This window comes from Balaenoptera physalus (genome assembly GCF_965194825.1).
Source record: "Balaenoptera physalus genome assembly, chromosome: 1".
Classification (NCBI taxonomy): Eukaryota; Metazoa; Chordata; class Mammalia; order Artiodactyla; family Balaenopteridae; genus Balaenoptera; species Balaenoptera physalus.
The window spans coordinates 153,196,097-153,216,983 of record NC_138882.1 but is presented as its reverse complement, the minus strand read 5'-3'; the positions used below and the strand labels follow the sequence as shown (position 1 = coordinate 153,216,983).

At 37.0% G+C, this 20,887-nt stretch overlaps 1 protein-coding gene and 1 pseudogene across 5 annotated transcripts in view; both read left to right on the top strand.

Annotated features, from left to right (window-relative positions):
* The window catches only part of LOC309645229 (SCAN domain-containing protein 3 pseudogene), a 203,951-nt pseudogene extending 203,182 nt beyond the window's left edge, over positions 1-769 (top strand). Inside the window, exon 2 of the transcript XR_014268803.1 lies at positions 742-769. The product of XR_014268803.1 is annotated as an SCAN domain-containing protein 3 pseudogene (transcript). The remainder of the gene's footprint in view (positions 1-741) is intronic.
* Positions 1-20,887, top strand: part of OSBPL9 (oxysterol binding protein like 9) — a 180,304-nt gene that overhangs the window by 35,318 nt on the left and 124,099 nt on the right. For all 4 annotated transcript variants that reach the window (XM_082429391.1, XM_082429390.1, XM_082429389.1 and 1 more), the window contains exon 3: positions 19,834-19,912. In XM_082429391.1, coding sequence (XP_082285517.1) covers positions 19,834-19,912 — 79 coding nt within the window. The remainder of the gene's footprint in view (positions 1-19,833; positions 19,913-20,887) is intronic.

The window sequence follows — 20,887 nt, the reverse complement described above, 5'->3', positions numbered from 1 at the left end:
GACAAAAGACCTGTATGCAGAAAATTATAAGACACTGATGAAAGAAATTAAAGATGATACCAACAGATGGAGAGATATACCATGTTCTTGGATTGGAAGAATCAGTATTGTGAAAATGACTCTACTACCCAAAGCAATCTACAGATTCAATGCAATCCCTATCAAATTACCAATGGCATTTTTTTCGGAACTAGAACAAATCATCTTAAAATTTGTATGGAGACACAAAAGACCCCGAATAGCCAAAGCAGTCTTGAGGGAAAAAAACGGAGCTGGAAGAATCAGACTCCCTGACTTCAGACTATACTACAAAGCTACAGTAATCAAGACAATATGGTACTGGCACAAAAACAGAAACATAGATCAATGGAACAAGATAGAAAGCCCAGAGATAAACCCATGCACCTATGGTCAACTAATCTATGACAAAGGAGGCAAAGATATACAATGGAGAAAAGACAGTCTCTTCAATAAGTGGTGCTGGGAAAACTGGACAGCTACATGTAAAAGAATGAAATTAGAACACTCCCTAACACCATACACAAAAATAAACTCAAAATGGATTTGAGACCTAAATTAAGACCAGACACTATAAAACTCTTAGAGGAAAGCATAGGAAGAACACTCTTTGACATAAATCACAGCAAGATCTTTTTTGATCCACCTCCTAGAGTAATGGAAATAAAAACAAAAATAAACAAATGGGACCTAATGAAACTTAAAAGGTTTTGCACAGCAAAGGAAACCATAAACAAGATGAAAAGACAACCCTCAGAATGAGAGAAAATATTTGCAAATGAATCAACGGACTTAAGGACTCAAATTAATCAAGGATTAATCTCCAAAATATATAAACAGCTCATTCAGCTCAATATTAAAGAAACAAACAATCCAATCCCAAAATGGGCAGAAGACCTAAATAGACATTTCTCCAAAGAAGACATACAGATGGCCAAGAAGCACATGAAAAGCTGCTCAACATCACTAATTATTAGAGAAATGCAAATCAAAACTACAATGAGGTGTCACCTCACACCAGTTAGAATGGGCATCATCAGAAAATCTACAAACAACAAATGCTGGAGAGGGTGTGGAGAAAAGGGAACCCTCTTTCACTGTTGGTGGGAATGTAAATTGATACAGCCACTATGGAGAACAGTATGGAGGTTCCTTAAAAAACTAAAAATAGAATTACCATATGATCCAGCAATCCCACAACTAGGCATATACCCAGAGAAAACCATAATTCAAAAAGACACATGCACCCTGATGTTCACTGCAGCAGTATTTACAATAGCCACGTCATGGAAGCAACCTAAATGCCCATCGATAGACGAATGGAAGCATCATCTCTTCTCTGTGAATTTGACCCTGAAAATGTCCTTTCTTGGGCAAGATGTAAACATCTGTTTAATCTCTGTGATTGGTACATAGATGTCATTAGTGCTATATTTTCTGAATGTTTATAATACTTTATGACTATAAATTAAAAATTTTTTAAGTGATGAAAAAAGGTATTCCAGGAAAATATTAGCCAGAAGAAAGCTAGGAAATAGTATTAATATCAGAAATAATAGACTTCAAGTCTTGCCTGGATTGATTTCAGAAAGTAAACCTAAATTTCATTCCAGGAATTGTATAGCCTTGCAAGTTCTGCAGCTTCTAAATAAAAATCCCTGGGAATCTAATAATGAAGTGTTGGTCGTAAATAAATAAATTAATAAATAATAGACTTTAAGAAAAAAAATTACAATTGTATGGAAAAAGAGAATGCTCCAAACCCAGTGTCACATACATAACATTCTTTGACAGCAATGGAATAAATTAGAAATCCTTTAACAAAACAGTAGCCACATGCCACCTCACACACATACTTGTAAATAATTCATTGGTAAATGTAGAAATTATAATGGAAATTATGAAATATTTAAACCTGAATGATAATGAAGGTACACATGTTAAAACTGCATCTAAGTCCGTCTATGATTTATAATCTTAAATGAATATATTATAAAACAGATTGAAAATTAATGAGCTAAGCATTACATTCAAAAAATTAGAAAAAGAAAAAAGTAATGATAAAGAAAGTAGAAAGAGAAAATAAAGGGAATTTTTAGGCCAGAGTCCCTTATGAATGTAGATGTCAAAATCTTGAGCAAAATACAGTAAACCATACCCAGTAATGTGTAAGCAAAAAAGTATTATGACCAAATAGAGTTTATTCTAGCAATACTAGGATGCTAATTTTATAATTAATTAAGATAATTTACCATAGTAATAGACTAAAAAGGAAAATTACATAACCTTCTGAATAAATGCAGAAAAAGCAGTGAATAAAATGAAACATGCATTCAAGATCAAACGAGCTAGGAATAGAAGAGAACATTCTTAACCTGATAAGGAGTATTTGCTAAAATGCTCCAGTGTTCTTAATAGTGAAATAGTAGAAGCATTCTCTTTAGAATCAATAGCAAGACAGAGGTGCCTGCTTTTGCTGTTTCTTTTTTTTTTTTAACTGAAGTATAGTTGATTCACAATATTATGTTAGTTTCAGGTACACAGCATAGTGATTCAGTATTTTTGCAGATTATATTCCATTATAGGTTATTTCAAGATAATGACTGTAATTCCCTATGCTGTACATTATATCCTTGTTGCTTATGTATTTTATACATAGTACTTTGTATCTGGTAATCTCATACTCCTAATTTGTCCTTCCTCCCTTCTCCCCTTTGATAACCACAAGTTTGTTTTCTATATCTGTCTGTTTTACATATACATTTATTTGTAATATTTTTTAGATTGTACATATAAGTGATATCATACAGTATTTGTCTTTCTCTGTCTGCCTTATTTCACTATGTGTAATCTCTGGGTCCATCCACGTTGCTGAAGATGGCAGTAGTTCATTATTTTTTATGACTGAGTAATATTCCATTGCATATGTATGTGTGTGTGTATATATACATATATATGTATGTATATATATAAACATATACCACATCTTCTTAATCCTGTTGTCTGTTGACAGACACTTGAGTTGCTTCCATGTCTTGGCTATTGTAGATAGTGCTGCTGTGAACATTGGGGTGCATGTATCTTTTCAAATTAGTATTTGTTTTTTTCTGGATATATACCTGGGAGTGGAATTGCTGGATTGTATGGTAGTTCTATTTTTAGTTTTTTGAGGAACCTCCATACTGTTTTCCATAGTGGCTGCACCAATTTACATTCCCACTAACAGTGTACAGTGGTTCCTTTTTCTCCACATCCTCTCCAACTTTTGTTATTTGTAGACTTTTTTGATGTGAGGAGTGAGGTGATATCTCATTGTGGTTTAGATTTGCATTTCTCTAATAATTAGCAATGTTAAGCATCTTTTCATGTGCCTGTTAGCCATCTGTATGTCTTCTTTGGAAAAAAGTCTGTTCAAGTCGTCTTTGATTGAGTTGTTTGGTTTTTTGTTACTGAGTTGTATGAGCTGTTTGTATATTTTGGATATTAACCCATGTTGGTCACATGATTTGCAAATACTTTTTCCTATTCCATAGATTGTCTTTTTGTTTTGTTGGTGGTTTCCTTTGCTGTGCAAAAGCTTTTAAGTTTAATTAGGTCCCATTTGTTTTGTTTTGTTAATTTATTTATTTATTTTTGGCTGTGTTGGATCTTCGTTGCTGCGCGTGGGCTTTCTCTAGTTGCGGCAAGCGGGGGCTACTCTTGGTTGTGGTGTGAGGGCTTCTCATTGTGGTGGCTTCTCCTGTTGTGGAGCACAGGCTCTAGGCACGTGGGCTTCAGTAGTTGTGGCACATGGGCTCAGTACTTGTGGCTCACGGGCTCTAGAGCGCAGGTTCAGTAGTTGTGGCGCACAGGCTTAGCTGCTCCACGGCATGTGGGATCTTCCGGGACCAGGGCTCGAACCCATGTCCCCTGCACTGGCAGGCAGATTGTTAACCACTGCACCACCAGGGAAGCCCTGTTTTGTTTGTTTTGCTTTTATTTATTTATTTTTGCCTTGGGAGACTGGTCTGAGAAAATATTACTATGATTTATGTCAAAGAATGTTCAGCCTATGTTCTCTTCTAGGAGTTGTATGGTTTTTGATCTTGCAGTGAGGTCTTTAAACCATTTTGAGTTTATTTTTGTATATGCTGTGAGGGAATGTTATAATCTCATTGTTTTACATGTGACTGCTTGGTTGTCTAGTTTTCCCAGCACCACTTATTGAAGATACTGTCTTTTCTCCATTGTATATTCTTGCATCCTTTGTCATACATTAATTGACCATAGGTGTGTGGGTTTATTTCTGGTCTCTCTATTCTGTTCCATTGATCAATGAGTCTGTTTTTGTGCCAGTACCATGCTGTTTTGATTACTGTAGCTATATAGTATGGTCTGAAGTGTGGAAGGTTTATACCTCCAGCTTTTTTCTTTTTTCTCAAGATCGCTTTGGCAATTCAGGCTCTTTTGTGGTTCATGTGAATTTTAGGGTTATTTGTTCTAGTTCTATTAAAAATGTCATGGGGATTTTGATAGGGATTGCTGCTTCTCTAAATATTGTACTCTGGAGGTCCTAGGGAATGCTATAAGAGAAGATACAAAAGATATAAGGTTTGGAAGGAAGAATCAAAATTAGTATTTGCAGAAAATGTTTCTGTAACTGTTCTAGGGGCCCTGGCAAACATATAACACAAGAATAAGAAACAAAAGAATTTGAAGAAAAAAGATTGGAAGTGAAGAATAAACATTATTGATGTTTGCAAATGACATGATTGTCTGCATTAAAAAAATCCACAAGAATCTAAATAAATACTATTTAAATGTCTCACCTTCAACAAAGCTGTGTGGTGCGGCCAAATAAATAAAAATTTAAAAAAAATAAAAAAGAATTCTATTTAAATAGTAACAAGAACTCTAAGTCACCTAGGAATATATTTTATAAGATAAATACATTCCTTTGATGGAGAAAAAATGTAAACATCATTGAAAGACTACAGGAAGATCTGAAAATAGATAAAGCTATCTCATCTTCTTGCTTATGAGACTCAATATCATGTGTATGTTTATTTCTCCTAAATTAATCTATAAACACATGTAATCCCAGTCAAAAATCTCAGTTAGGCTTAACAAAGAAGTTGACAAGATGATTCTAAAAGTCGTTTAAAATGGTAAAGGGGCAAGAAAATTTTCAAGAATAAGGAGTCAGGGGACTTGCCATTCCATATGTTAAGACTTTTTAAATGAAACTATTGTAAATTAAAATAAGTATGGTATTATTAGTATAAGGGGAAAGAAATAGATCAGTGGCATAGAAGAGAAAGCTCAGAAACAGAACCACACATCTATGAGAATTTAGTATATGACAGCATTACAAACCAGACACTATCACTCAGTAAAAGAAGCTGGATCGATTGGCTACCCATATGGAAAAAAATAAAATTATTTCCTACCTCATGCTATACATAAAAATAAATCCCAGAGGTATTAAAGGTATAAAATGAAAATTTATACTTATAAGAATTTATAGAAGAATGTCTTTATAATATCAGGATAGAGGAGGATGTCTTAAAACACAAACTATGATAGGAAAGATTGGCAGATTTGACAACATTCAGATTTTAAAACCTTTCAACAGCAATAACAAAAGACACCATAATCAAAGAGAAAGACAACCATTGGGCAGGAGAGAAAATATTTACAATGCATATAGTTGACAAAGGATTAATATCCAGAATATATAAAGAATTCCTACAAATCAAATAGACAAAAAGAAAATCCAAAGAACACATACAAATCAGTAGAAAAGAAAAAAGAATGCCCAAAAAGAAAATGTACAAAGGATACACTCAATTCATGTAAGTGGAAATAAGAATGGCAATAAATATGACTAGATTCTTATTCTCAGTAATTATCAAAGACTCTAAATTAAAAGTTCAGTAAGACAGTATTTTCATCAGTTTGCCAAGGATTTTTAAAGTCTGATTTTATCTAGTGTTGGCCAGTGATTGTGGATATAGGAACTCTCACACGGTGCTGATGGGAATATTAATGGGTACAACTGCTTAGGAGAGCAGTTTTGTAGTCTTCAGTAAGGTTGAAGGTACACCTGATTCTACATAAAAATGGAACTGTCTTCCATTTCAGAGGGTTTGCTTGACATTTTCTTGCAGAAATGTTGCCAGGAGACATATACAGTGATGATTATTGCTGCATTATTGGAATAGGAAAAATAAAAAATAACCTAAATGTTCTACACAGGGGAATTGAGACATTGTGGTATACTTATATAATAAATACTACATAGCAGATAAAATGTACATACATATTCTCAACATAGATAGTATATGTGTGTATAGGTATGCATATACATATGTATACACACACATATATATTCTTGACATGAAAAGTACATATATATGTATATATATTTATTTACTCAACATGAACAAACCTCAGAACAATATTGAGTGAAAAAAGGAAAGCAAATTGTTCACCACTCTATTAGTCACCAGAAAATTCAATAAATACTTGTTGAAACAATGAATGATGCTGAAGTGGGGCCATGCAGCAGTGTCTTTGGTGAGTAGGCTGGACCTTAAGCTTTCCTGCTTCCCTCTATATTGTTGACTCTTCTCTCTCCCCTCTAAACTATGTGCTCTTGCAGGGCAGCGATATATCTTATTCCTATATATATCCCCTGGCTGTTATTGCTCCTGGCCCAGAATAGGTATTTAATAAGTATGTTGAAGTAATTAGTGAATGTTGCCTATTATACCTATGCCCTGTTAAGAACGGTCTTTGGATCAAGAGTTGCAAGACCTGAATTCTCCTGTCTTTTAGTTGTAGGACCTTGGGCAATTTTTTTTTTTACTTCTCTGAGTCTCGGTTTTCTAATTTCTAAAGAAAAGTAATACCTGTTCTGCCTAAATGTGTTATCTGAAAGTAAGATCATATACCATAAGGTCATATAATGTAAGAATGTTATATGAATGTAAGACTTGTAATATTTCAGCAGTGAGGGAAAGTATGTGGTTGTAGAGTTGCAGTGGGAGTAGCTGTGCTGTGTAGTCTTAGCACTGTCAATGTTTCTTTTAGGAGCTGTGTGAGCAATCTGTGTCCCAGAGGAGTCATCATTTCTTTTTTATTATCTTTGGAGCCAGTTTACTAGTTTACTTTTTTCTTCTTACAAAGGGAGATTGGCCCTAAAATAGCCAGCGTTCTGTTTTTTCCCAAGGCATGAAAGCAAAACTATCTTTCTGTCTTTGGTACCAGAACTATGATTCATGTCTGAACTATGTTTGTGTGTATAGAAGAAAGGAAAAGAGGTAAAGTCAGGAAACTCAACTGTTTCATGACCCCATCTTCTGTTACTTTCTGGAACCTGGATAGTGTGACCTGGAGCAGCAGGCACCTTGGTGAGCCCAAGTACCGGCAGAACCTGAAAGGCTGATCATCTGAAACCTTCAGAAGAAAAATCATGGAAAGTCATTGAATGATATATATGTTTATTATGTTGGCACAATGGGTCATAAAAGCAGGGATGAAGTAAAAACTTTGGTATATTAATGGGTTAGCGTAACAAAGAACTTTGGTTAATGATAGAATATTATTCCATATATGGATTAGCAAAGGGAGTTTGCTTTACCAAATGTAAAAGATAAATAGTATAAGCCCAGATAAGGGCAGCGGAAGGATGTTTGGTGGAAGAGAGCTTGGGGCGATTGGTAAACCTCAAGCTGCCCAACTATAGAATTTCATGAGAGATGAGAGGTAGATGTGGAGCAAATCACTGAGGGCCTTTGGGGTAGGCCATGATAGAGTGACCATATCCCCTAAACCAGGACATTCCTGAGAATAAAGGGGGTTCTAGTCATTATTATGCTAGGATAACAGGAATAATCTGGAACTGTTGCAGGTAAACCAGGTTACACAGTCACATTATTTGAAGGTAAAGAAGAGCCACTGATATGATTACATATCCTATGAGGAGTGGGAGGTTAAAATAAATTTTAGGCAGGAGACCTGGACAAATCTGAATAATAATCTTGACTGGAAGGGACTGAGAGAGGTGGGCCATTTGCTAGATGAGGTTGTATAATCGAGAAGGATTGTTGGTGTTGTTTTTGTTGTTGTTAGAGTGTGTAAAGTCTTGACATATGTAAATGAAGTTGGGAAAGAGCCAATAGAGATGGAGAGGAGTTGAAAATTGGTACAGTAAGAGATCTGAGGAAAGGTTATAGGCACCTTTTCCATTATGACAAGTGGAAAGGAAGCAAGAGTGGGTATTAGATGCAGGCGAGTCTTTCGGGGGGAGGGCATAGCAGGTTTAGAGTTCCTACCTGATGACTGCTTATGTTGTTGAGGGTTCAAGGAAGGTAGAGAAGATTTTAAATAGCTACAGTGGACAATGGAAGAGAGACCAATAGCAAGACAAGGATGCCCCCTACTACCCCTGTATTCAGCATTGCCAGCTACTCTAGGGTCAGTCTTAAAGCAGGCAGTCCTAGCCAATGAATAAAGCAAGAAAAATAAATATAAGGTATAAGGATTGGAGTAGAAGAAATAAAACGGTTATTATTCATAGCAGGTTTAATTAAGCATACAGAAAATCCAAAAGAATCAGCAGATACTATTAGAATTGATAAATGAATTTAGCAAGGGTACTGGATACAAGGTCACTATACAAAAATAAATTGTATTTCAATATATCAGCAACTAGTAATTAGAAAATGATTTTTAAACAATAGAGAACATTTACCATAGCATCAAACATTAATTACTTAGAAATAAATATTAACAATAGGGGGGACAAGACCTTTACTCAGAAAACTATAAACACTGAAGTTAAAAAGGACTTAAATAAGTGGCAATCCCAGTTTGTTCCCAGTCAGTCCAGTCAGTATCCTAATAAGTGTGTGTGTGTGTGTATGTGTGTGTGTGTGTGTGTGTGTATAACTTGTTCCACTGCTGACTCTAAAATTTACAAAGGGCCAAGAATACCCACTTTCTTTTTTTTAAATGGTAGGTTTCTGCTTTTAAGATTTATTTATTTATTTTTTTTGATTGATTGTTTGGTCGCTATGTTGGGTCTTCGTTTCTGTGCTAGGGCTCTCCCTAGCCATGGCAAGCGGGGGCCACTCTTCATCGTGGTGCGCGGGCCTCTCACCATCACGGCCTCTCCCATTGCGAAGCACAGGCTCCAGACGCGCAGGCTCAGTAGTTGTGGCTCACGGGCCCAGCCGCTCCACGGCATGTGGGATCCTCCCAGACCAGGGCTCGAACCCGCGTCCCCCGCACTAGCAGGCAGACTCTCAACCACTGTGCCACCAGGGAAGCCCCACTTTTTTTAATTTATTTATTTTTCTTATTAGTCATCCATTTTATACACATCAGTGTATACATGTCAATCCCAATCTCCCAATTCATCACACCCCCACCCCCACCCCTTGTCTCTATCCCCCCTTGGTGTCCATACGTTTTTATCTACTTCTGTCTCAATTTCTGCTCTGCAAACCGGTTCATCTGTACCATTTTCTAGGTTCCACATATATGCGTTAATATACGATATTTACTTTTCTCTTTCTGGCTTACTTCACTCTGTATGACAGTCTCTAGACCCATCTACGTCTCCACAAATGATTCAATTTCGTTCCTTTTTATGGCTGAGTAATATTCCATTGTATATATGTACCACAACTTCTTTATCCATTCGTCTGTTGATGGGCATTTAGGTTGCTTCCATGACATGGCTATTGTAAATAGTGCTGCAGTGAACACTGGGGTGCATGTGACTTTTTGAATTATGGTTTTCTCTGGGTATATGCCCAGTACTGGGATTGCTGGGTCATATGTTAATTCTATTTTTAGTTTTTTAAGGAACCTCCATACTGTTCTCCATAGTGGCTGTATCAATTTATATTGCCACCAACAGTGCAAGAGGGTTCCCTTTTCTCCACACCCTCTCCAGCATTTGTTGTTTGTAGATTTTCTGATGATGCCCATTCTAACTGGTGTGAGGTGATACCTCATTGTAGTTTTGATTTGCATTTCTCTAATAATTAGAGATGTTGAGCAGCTTTTCATGTGCTTCTTGGCCATCTGTATGTCTTCTTTGGAGAAATGTCTATTTAGGTCTTCTGCCCATTTTGGGATTGGGTTGTCTGTTTCTTTAATATTGAGCTGCATGAGCTGTTTATATATTTTGGAGATTAATCCTTTGTCCGATGATTCATTTGCAAATATTTTCTCCCATTCTGAGGGTTGTCTTTTCGTCTTGTTTATGGTTTCCTTTGCTGTGCAAAAGCTTTTAAGTTTCATTAGGTTCCATTTGTTTATTTTTGTTTTTACTTCCGTTACTCTAGGAGGTGGATCAAAAAAGATCTTGCTGTGATTTATGTCAAAGAGTGTTCTTCCTATGTTTTCCTCTAAGAGTTTTATAGTGTCCGGTCTTACATTTAGGTCTCGAATCCATTTTGAGTTTATTTTTGTGTATGGTGTTAGGGAGTGTTCTAATTTCATTCTTTTACATGCAGCTGTCCAGTTTTCCCAGCACCACTTATTGAAGAGACTGTCTTTTCTTCATTGTATATCCTTGCCTCCTTTGTCATAGATTAGTTGACCATAGGTGCATGGGTTTATCTCTGGACTTTCTATCCTGTTCCATTGATCTATATTTCTGTTTTTGTGCCAGTACCATATTGTCTTGATGACTGTAGCTTTGTAGTATAGTCTGAAGTCAGGGAGTCTGATTCCTCCAGCTCCGTTTTTTTCCCTCAAGACTGCTTTGGCTATTCGGGGTCTTGTGTGTCTCCATACATATTTTAAGATTTTTTGTTTTAGTTCTGTAAAAAATACCATTGGTGATTTGATAGGGATTGCATTGAATCTGTAGATTGCTTTGGGTAGTAGAGTCATTTTCACAATATTGATTCTTCCAATCCAAGACATGGTATATCTCTCCATCTGTTGGTATCATCTTTAATTTCTTTCATCAGTGTCTTATAGTTTTCTGCATACAGGTCTTTTGTCTCCCTAGGTAGGTTTATTCCTAGGTATTTTATTCTTTTTGTTGCAATGGTAAATGGGAGTGTTTCCATAATTTTTGTTTCAGATTTTTCATCATTAGTGTATAGGAACGCAAGAGATTTCTGTGCATTAATTTTGCATCCTGCAACTTTACCAAATTCATTGATTAGCTCTAGTTGTTTTCTGGTGGCATTTTTAGGATTCTCTATGTATAGTATCATGTCATCTGCAAACAGTGACAGTTTTACTTCTTCTCTTCCAATTTGGATTCCTTTTATTTCTTTTTCTTCTCTGATTGCCGTGGCTAGGACTTCCAAAACTATGAGGAATAATAGTGGTGAGAGTGGACATCCTCGTCTTGTTCCTGATCTTAGAGGAAATGCTTTCAGTTTTTCACCATTGAGAATGATGTTTGCGGTGGGTTTGTCATATATGGCCTTTATTATGTTGAAGTAGCTTCCCTCTATGCCCACTTTCTGGAGAGTTTTTATCATAAATGGGTGTTGAATTTTGTCAAAAGCTTTTCCTGCATCTATTGAGATGATCATATGGTTTTTACTCTTCAATTTGTTAATATGGTGTATCACATTGATTGATTTGCATATATTGAAGAATCATTGCATCTCTGGGATAAATCCCACTTGATCATGGTGTATGATCCATTTAGTGTGTTGTTGGATTCTGTTTGCTAGTATTTTTTTGAGGATTTTTGCATCTATATTCATCAGTGATATTGGTGTATAATTTTCTTTTTTTGTAGTATCTTTGTCTGCTTTTGGTATCAGGGTGATGGTGGCCTCATAGAATGGGTTTGGGAGTGTTCCTTCCTCTGCAATTTTTGGGAAGAGTTTGAGAAGGATGGGTGTTAGCTCTTCTCTAAATGTTTGATAGAATTCACCTGTGAAGCCATCTGGTCCTGGAGTTTTGTTTGTTGGAAGATTTTTAATCACAGTTTCAATTTCATTACTTGTAATTGGTCTGTTCATATTTTCTGTTTCTTCCTGGTTCAGTCTTGGAAGGTTATACCTTTCGAAGAATTTGTCCATTTCTTCCAGGTTGTTCATTTTATCAGCATAAAATTGCTTGTAGTAGTCTCTTAGGATGCTTTGTATTATTTCTGCGGTATCTGGTGTAACTTCTTTTTCATTTCTAATTTTATTGAGTCCTCTCCCTCTTTTTCTTGATGAGTCTGGCTAATGGTTTATCAATTTTGTTTATCTTCTCAAGGAACCAGATTTTAGTTTTATTGATCTTTGCTATTGTTTTCTTTGTTTCTATTTCATTTATTTCTGCTCTGATCTTTATGATTTCTTTCCTTCTGCTAACTTTGGGTTTTGTTTGTTCTTCTATCTCTAGTTCCTTTAGGTGTAAGGTTAGATTGTTTGAGATTTTTCTTGTTTCTTGAGGTAGGCTTGTATAGCTATAAACTTCCCTCTTAGAACTGCTTTTGCTGCATCGCAAAGGTTTTGGATCGTGGTGTTTTCATTGTCATTTTTTTGTAGGTATGTTTTGATTTCCTCTTTGATTTCTTCAGTGATCTCTTGGTTATTTAGTAACGTATTGTTTATCCTCCATTTGTTTGTGTTTTTTACGTTTTGTTCCCTGTAGTTAATTGCTAATCTCATAGCATCATGGTCAGAAAAGATGCTTGATATGATTCCAATTTTCTTAAATTTACTGAGGCTTGAGTTGTGACCCACGATGTGATCTATCCTGGAGAATGTTCCATGTGCACTTGAGAAGAAAGTATAATCTGCTGTTTTTGGATGGAATGTCCTATAAATATCAATTAAATCTATGTGGTCTATTGTGTCATTTAAAGCTTGCTTACTAATAAAGTTTTCCTTATTAATTTTCTGTTTGGATGCTCTGTCCATTGGTAAGTGAGGTGTTAAAATCCCCCACTATTATTGTGTTACTGTCGATTTCTTCTTTTAGAGCTGTTAGCAGTCGCCTTATGTATTGAGGTGCTCCTATGTTGGCTGCATAAATATTTATAATTGTTATGTCTTCTTCTTGGATTGATCCATTGATCATTACATAGTGTCCTTCCTTGTCTCTTGTAACATTCTTTATTCTAAAGTCTCTTTTATCTGATATGAGTATTGCCACTCCAGTTTTCTTTTGATTTCCATTTGCATGGAATATCTTTTTCCATCCCCTCACTTTCAGTCTGTATGTGTCCCTAGGTCTGAAGTGGGTCTCTTGTAGACAGCGTATATATAGGTCTTGTTTTGGTATCCGTTCAGCTAGCCTGTGTCTTTTGGTTGGAGCATTGAGTCCATTCACGTTTAAGGTAATTATCGATATGTATGTTCCTATGACCATTTTCTTAATTGTTTTGGGTTTGTTTTTGTAGGTCCTTTTCTTCTCTTGTGTTTCCCACTTAGAGAAGTTCCTTTAGCATTTGTTGTAGAGCTGGTTTGGTGGTGCTGAATTCTCTTAGTTTTTGCTTATCTGTAAAGCTTTTGATTTCACCATCGAATGTGAATGAGATCTTTGCTGGGTAGAGTAATCTTGGTTGTAGGTTCTTCTCTTTCATCACTTTAAGTATATCATGCCACTCCCTTCTGGCTTGTAGAGTTTCTGCTGAGAAATCAGCTGTTAACCTTATGGAAGTTCCCTTGTATGTTATTTGTCATTTTTCCCTTGTTGCTTTCAATAATTTTTCTTTGTCTTTAATTTTTGCCAATTTAATTACTATGTTTCTCGGCGTGTTTCTCCTTGGGTTTATCCTGTGTGGGACTCGCTGTGCTTCCTGGACTTGTGTGGCTATCTCCTTACCCATGTTAGGGAAGTTTTCAACTGTAATATCTTCAAATATTTTCTCGGGTCCTTTCTCTCTCTCTTCTCCTTCTGGGACCCCTATAATGCGAATGTTGTTGTGTTTAATGTTGTCCCAGAGGTCTCTTAGGCTGTCTCCATTTCTTTTCATTGTTTTTTCTTTATTCTGTTTCGCAGCAGTGAATTCCACCATTCTGTCTTCCAGGTCACTTTCCGTTCTTCTGCCTCAGTTATTCTGCTGTTGATTCCTTCTAGTGTATTTTTCATTTCAGTTATTGTATTGTTCATCTTTGTTTGTTTGTTCTTCAATTTTTCTAGATATTTGTTAAACATTTCTTGCATCTTCTCGATCTTTGCCTCCATGCTTTTTCCGAGGTTCTCGATCATCTTCACTATCATTATTCTCAATTTTTTTTCTGGAAGATTGCCTATCTCCATTTCATTTAGTTGTTTTTCTGGGGTTTTATCTTGTTCCTTCATCTGATATATAGCCCTCTGCCTTTTCATCTTGTCTATGTTTCTGTGAATGTAGTTTTTGTTCCACAGGCTGCAGGATTGTAGTTCTTCTGCTTCTGCTCCAGGAATACCCACTTTTGATCCCTGTCTTCTCAGTCAACAAAGAGACCCCCGTAGATATGGCAACTTTTTCTCACCTGCCATTCTAGGGAGAACTAGCTATGACCATGGTGTTGATGTTGATTTATAATTTAGAAAGGCCAAGAGAAAAATGTTGGAGGACTTACTCCACCTGATACCCATATGTAACGGTTTCTAGAAGGTAACATAGGAGAATATTTTCATGGTCTTGGGATTGGGAAAGAATTCTTAAAGAAGATACAGAAAGCAAAATCATAAGGTGTAAAACCAATACATTTTACTACGTTAAAGTTAACTCTTCATGAACAGACATCATTATGAGAGTACAAAGGCCGGCAACAGGGAGGGAGAAGATAGTTGCCTAATACATAACCCCTGAAGGGTTCATGTCTAGGATATATAAAAAACTCCTACAGATAATTAGAAAATGATAATCCAGTCTATTCAATAGGCAAGAAACTTGAACTGTTTCACTAGAGGATAGTCACATGGTCGGAAGCATGAAAAGATACTGAACTTCATTAGTTATCAGGGAAATATAATTGGGACCACTATAAGTTACTAGCACTCACCTGCCAGAATGACTAAAGTAAAAAAGTGTTAGTGAAGGTGTGGAATAGTTGAAACTTTCATACACCATTGGTTGGAGTATAATTGGCACAACTACTTTTGAGAACTGTTTGACAGTGTCTATTAAAATTGGCATGTGCATACCATATGACCTAGCAAATTCACTCCTAGACTGTGTCTAGTAGAAATATAAGCATATATATAACAAAAGGTGAATAAGAATGTCATAGCTGCATGATTCTAATAACCTAAAACTGGAAACAACATAAATGTCCATCTGCAGTGAAACTGATAAATTGTGGATATTCATACAAAGGAGTACTAGATATAGCAATAAAAATGAACAAACAATTGCTATATGCAACATATTTGATGAATTTCAGAAACATTATGTTGAGTGAAAGAAGTCAGACACAGAAGAAAATATGTTGTATGAGTCCATTTGTATGGAGTTCAGAGACAGACAAAACTAATTTTTATGTCAGAACTAGAGATACTGTTTACCTTTGGGATGGAGGACAAGGCTAATGATTAGGGCAGGGTACAAGGAGAGCGTTTCTTCATTGAGCTTGTACAGTTATGATTTGTGTATATGTTACCTTTCAGTATAAAGTTGTTTTCAAATGATGTATGTAAAATGCTTATCATAGTGGCTGGCTCATTACTGCCAGTTCAATAACTGGCAGTGTTAACTTTTTACTATCGTTTAGTTCTCTGTGATGACAAGGTCTAGGGCAGTGGTGTCTAGTAGAATTTACTGCAATCATTAAAATGTTCTGTGTCTGCACTGTGTAGTTCCATAGTCTCTAGCCACATGTGACTATTGAGTATTTGAAATATGACTGAGGCACTTGCTTAAAATTTTACTTAATTATAATAAAAATTTAAATACCCACATGTGACTAATGGCTGTCATATTGGATATGATATGATATCCAGGTCTAGGGAATTGCCATGAGAATGAGTGAATGAAGGAGAATGGCAGTGAAGTTTATTTGAGTTGAATAAATCAAGAAACTGAGAGGCCAGAGTGTCAGATGAATTGTGCCTCTGTACATTGAAGAATGCTTAGGGTAATGGCAAGACTGGATTGGAGTGTGAGGTTGTTAGGTAGGTTCCAAAGTCTTCAAAGAAGCATGTGGATAGAGGAGGGGAAAAGTGTAATGGACCAGGAAAGAATGCTTTTTCCCATATAGGTTGTCAAAGATACTTAGGTAGAAATGTTTCTGAAGCACGGCTTAGGTAATAAAGAGCCATTGAAAGAGAGAATTTTAAGAAGGAAGTGGTCAGGGGCAGCAGCAATGCTTCAGAGTGGTGCCCTATGACAAAACTCTAGGGTAGTAAAGTGGTCATTGAAGACCTGTGAGAGTGAAGCTTGGTGCAGAGGTGGGGAAGGAAGCAATTGCCGGGAGTAGATGAAAGGTTAAGGTGTGGTGTGGGCAATTTTCAGTAAGCTCCTCTGTGAAAGCAATAAGATAGGAGGTGGTAGCTAGGGGGAGATGTGGGGTTTTGCTTTGGTTCAACAAGTGGTGGGGGATTGAGCTTGAGGAAGGACATGAAAATGTGAAAATTCTTGTTTTCTTTCAGTGTATGGAAGAAATGTTGAGGCTGAGTACATATAGGATCTCTGTGAGGTGAGGAGGAAGTGGCTGGGTGATGACAGTGGAAAGGTTGGTTGGGCCAGATTTTGAACACTCTTGAATGGCATTATGAAGAAATGTTGACTTTATCTAATAGTTCATAGAGAACCAAGGAAAGTTTTAAGTATCTGGGCCTCCCGTAAGAGTCTGTGCTCTATAAATATTACTCTGGCAATAGCAAGGACTGTGGACTAAAGGTAGCCAGACTTAAAGAGACAGATTGCTTCATCAAGCAAGAAGTGATGAAAACCTGAAATAGGGCAGTAGCAATTCATAGGGTGGAGAAGAGTTGGCGAATTTGAGATTATAGTTCAGAAGTGGAATGATCACAGCTTGTGGTGGTGGAATAAAGGAGAACAAGTATTAGAACTGAGAGGTTTCTATCTGAGTTGACTAGGTCTAAACTGGTGAATTTATGTTAAGGGACCAAAAAGAAAGAACCCGAGTTTGGAATTGTGATAAATTATATAACAGTTTTTATTGAGATATAATTCACATACCATACAATTCACCCATTTAAAGTATGCAATTCAATGTTTTTAGTGTATTCACAGAGTTGTGCAACCATCACTACAATCGATTTTAGAATTTTTTCATCACCCTATAAAGAAACTCATACCCATTAGCAGTCATTCCTCATTCTACCCCACCTCCTTCTCCAGCCCCTCAGCCCTAGGCAACCACTAACCTACTCTTGGTCTGTATGAATTTGCCTATTCTGGGCATTTCATATAAATGGAATCATACAGCATGTGGTCCTTTTTGACTAGCTTCTTTTATTTAGCATGTTTTCAAAGTTCATCCATGTAGAGATCATTTTTTGCCTTATATTATGTATACTCACCTCTTTACATGTTTTATGTCCTCTACTGGAGGCATTATTGTTATATATTCCAAGGCTGTATCTGGCACATATGCTGTATTTAGTTATGACTCAACAAGTAATTGATACATCATAAGTTAGAAGGTTAGCTCCATTAACCATGAAATTAAGTTAACCAGAATGAGTTGCTCCCACACGTGCTTACCCACTAAGGTGTGTCTTTATTTGCTGTCATGGAATAAGTAGGTACCATGCCAATGGTCTGGTTTTGCCATTAACTCTGTATGACCTTGGGTAAGTCATTATACTCTGGATACACTTTCCATATGTGAAAATGGGGATAAAAATCCCTACCCAATATGATACAGAGGAATAACTAAGGTAATTCAAGTTGATGGGATTTGGATAGAGTTGGGGTTCATCCAGACAGCCTCTGAGAAGAAATAAATACACGTTTCCCCTCCTATCTGAAAGAAGAGTGTTCTTACGAAACCTTTTGTAAGGCGAAATGGGTAAAGTGAAAAAGCAATTACCTTAGGATGCAGCTTCCTAACAGATACGCAAAATAAATAGAGGTAAAGCCCAGATGCTCACAGACACAGTTCACAGCTGTGGCAGCTTGATGCTGAGATGCTGAGTGTAGTTCCTGGGAAGGGAGCTTGGCGGTTCTACCTTGCTATTTGGCGTGAACACTGCCTCTGTAATGGCTCAGGGCAAAGCAAATGCTGAATGCGATTTTCGCTTTTTGCCTGTTTTCTGGAAAATTTCCAGATTTCTTTTGGTAAGTGAAAACAGGTACAGACTTACAGTGGGGTTACATACCAATAAACCTATTGTAAATTGAAAATATCATAAGTCAAAAATGCATTTAATACACCTAGCCTACTGAGCACCATAGCTTAGGCTCACATACCTTAAACGTGCTCAGAACACTTATGTGAGCGTACAGTAGGGCTAAATCATCTCATTCAAAGCCTGTTTTATAATAAAGTGTTGAATAGCTCACGTAATTTATTGAATACTGTCCTGAAAAACAAAATGGTTGATTAGGTACAGAATGGTTGTCGGTGTATCTTGTTCTGCCTTGTGATCACGTGGCTGACGGGGAGCTGCTGCCCAGCATCATGAGAGAGTATCACCACATATCGCTAGCCCAGGAAGAGATCAAAATTCAAAATTCAGAGTATGGTTTCTGCTGAATGTGTATCACTTTCACACTATTGTAAAGTTGAAAAATCATAAGTCAAACCACTGTAAGTTGGAGACTGTCTATTCTAATGCAGGTCTTTCACAAAAGCAAAGTGACATGAAACGAACTTTTGGGGGGGGGGTGGTAACCTGTAAATGTTTGCCTCTATTACCTAATCCTCCTGGGATAGGAGTAGCCTTTTTTTTCATGGGATTAGGTATCTTGGCCCCTTAAATCCTTTCAATCCCCATTTACAAGGTCCTAGTTTTGTCTGTGGCATGCTGCTTCTTTTGTCACCAACCTGGAGCATTATACCTGTGCCATGTTCTCTAGCTATTCTCTCTGTAATACTTAAGACACTTATTTCTTAAGGACACTGACCAGTAGACTCCCTATTTTGCATAACTTCATGTTGCTTTCCTAATTCCTGTTGTCTTAATATGCTGCATATAGTTGAATACCAAAAAAAAAAGTTTAAAACCCACTCTATCCACCTTCCTGAAACAAACAACTTATAAATGCAGGCCTACCTTACCCCCCCTCTTTTGGAGAGTTGTTCATGCTTTTATTTAGAAAACATATACTGAGTGTGTACTTGAGTGCCATGTATCAAAATAAGTAAAGTAGTCCTTGACTTCCAAGATCTTGTAGCAGTTCAGTGGGAGAAGGCAGACATAGATAATCACAGTATAATGTGGAAGCGCAGTAGCAGAGCCATGGACAGGTGGTTTTGAGAGCATACCTTGAAGAAGGTATACCTTGAAGAAGCCACTGGGACAGTGTCGCCTGGCATTTCTGAACTAACAAATATAACACAGAAGCAGCCTGATGAAGAGCACTTGTGTTCTTTGAGCCTCAGAACAACCTGGTGACTCCCATTTTAGAGAGCAATCTAAAGCTCCGAAAGGATCAGTGGCTGTCTCTTAAACACATTCTAGACTCAGCTTCTATGTTTATCCCCTCCTCCTCCACCATATCCATGCCCCTTAAGCAAGGGTAGAAAGTACCCTTGCAGAATACTACAGTGCCCTGCCATCCGCTCGTTTAGTTCTTCCTCCTTAAGCAAAGCTAGAGCCTCAGATTCCCCTTTTCTGTGTCTAGCCTGCTTCCAGTGTCGTCGGTGCATTGAGCATTACAGGGCTGTAGCAGTAGTGAATATTGCTGATGTCATTGTTTGCCTTATTGGGATTTTGCTCTTTGTTTCACAGGGAGCTGTGATTGGTATAGACGATGAGGACGACAGCACCTTCACAATCACTGTTGATCAGAAAACCTTCCATTTCCAGGGTGAGCTGAAAGAAAAGATTCTTCCTCTTCATAGTCCCAGCTGCTTCTTTCCTTCTCTTTTGGGTTATTTGCTAGGTGACTTGAATGGTTTTGCAACTGATCCTGCATGAACGAGTGCACAGGAACGTTCTGGACGAAGTGGTACTGCAGGTTAGGCAGGGATTTAATCGTATCTGCAGTGGATACAGATCTATTTGAAACGACTGTGGATCTGGCTGCAATTGAAAATTAAAAATTGAAACGATGAAAATCAGTGAAGGGAGAGAGTAATGGGCTGCTGCTGCTGGCTTGTGTTTGCAGAAGGTTGCTGGTCTTCTTTATCGAGGAGTGTGGCTCTGCTTCTGCATGAAAAGTCCAAAGACTGATTGTGAAGGCTGCAGTGTTTGTCCGAGTAAAACTCAAAATATAAATTAAATTGAAGCTAGTAGCAGCCTTTGGCTTAAAGGTTTTGCTTTGCTTCAAGAACTACAAGTTTGCATTCATTTCATCTGCATTTCTGCATCTTGTCTGCCAGCCATCATTTCTCTGCTGTTATCCTTTTTATAGTTCATAACACCAAATGCCATCTGCCACTGCTATGTTTCGGCATTGCATGCTATGGTTCACCGGTAGAAAGGGTAAGGTACTAGATGATCATTCTCATTTCATCTTGCTTTGAAAACTCTAAACCAGCAAATAAAAGTCAATTTTAATGATCCTGTCCTAATGTACCTCTCATCTATTAGGAGTGCCTGTTAGCTTTGTTACTAATGTTTTTGCTATTTTGCCTCTCCAGAGTAACCTCTATTTTATGTTTAAAGCAGTCCAAGAAACTTAAAAATTGAGAATATTTGCACTTTCTTTGAACTACAAGTGACAATGCACTGTGATAGATGCTAGGCATACCAAGATAAAGAAATAGTAAATTTATAGCTTACAAATGTTTTGGTTATGAAGTCTAACAGTGACCAGATATATTATACAAGATGTTCCGAC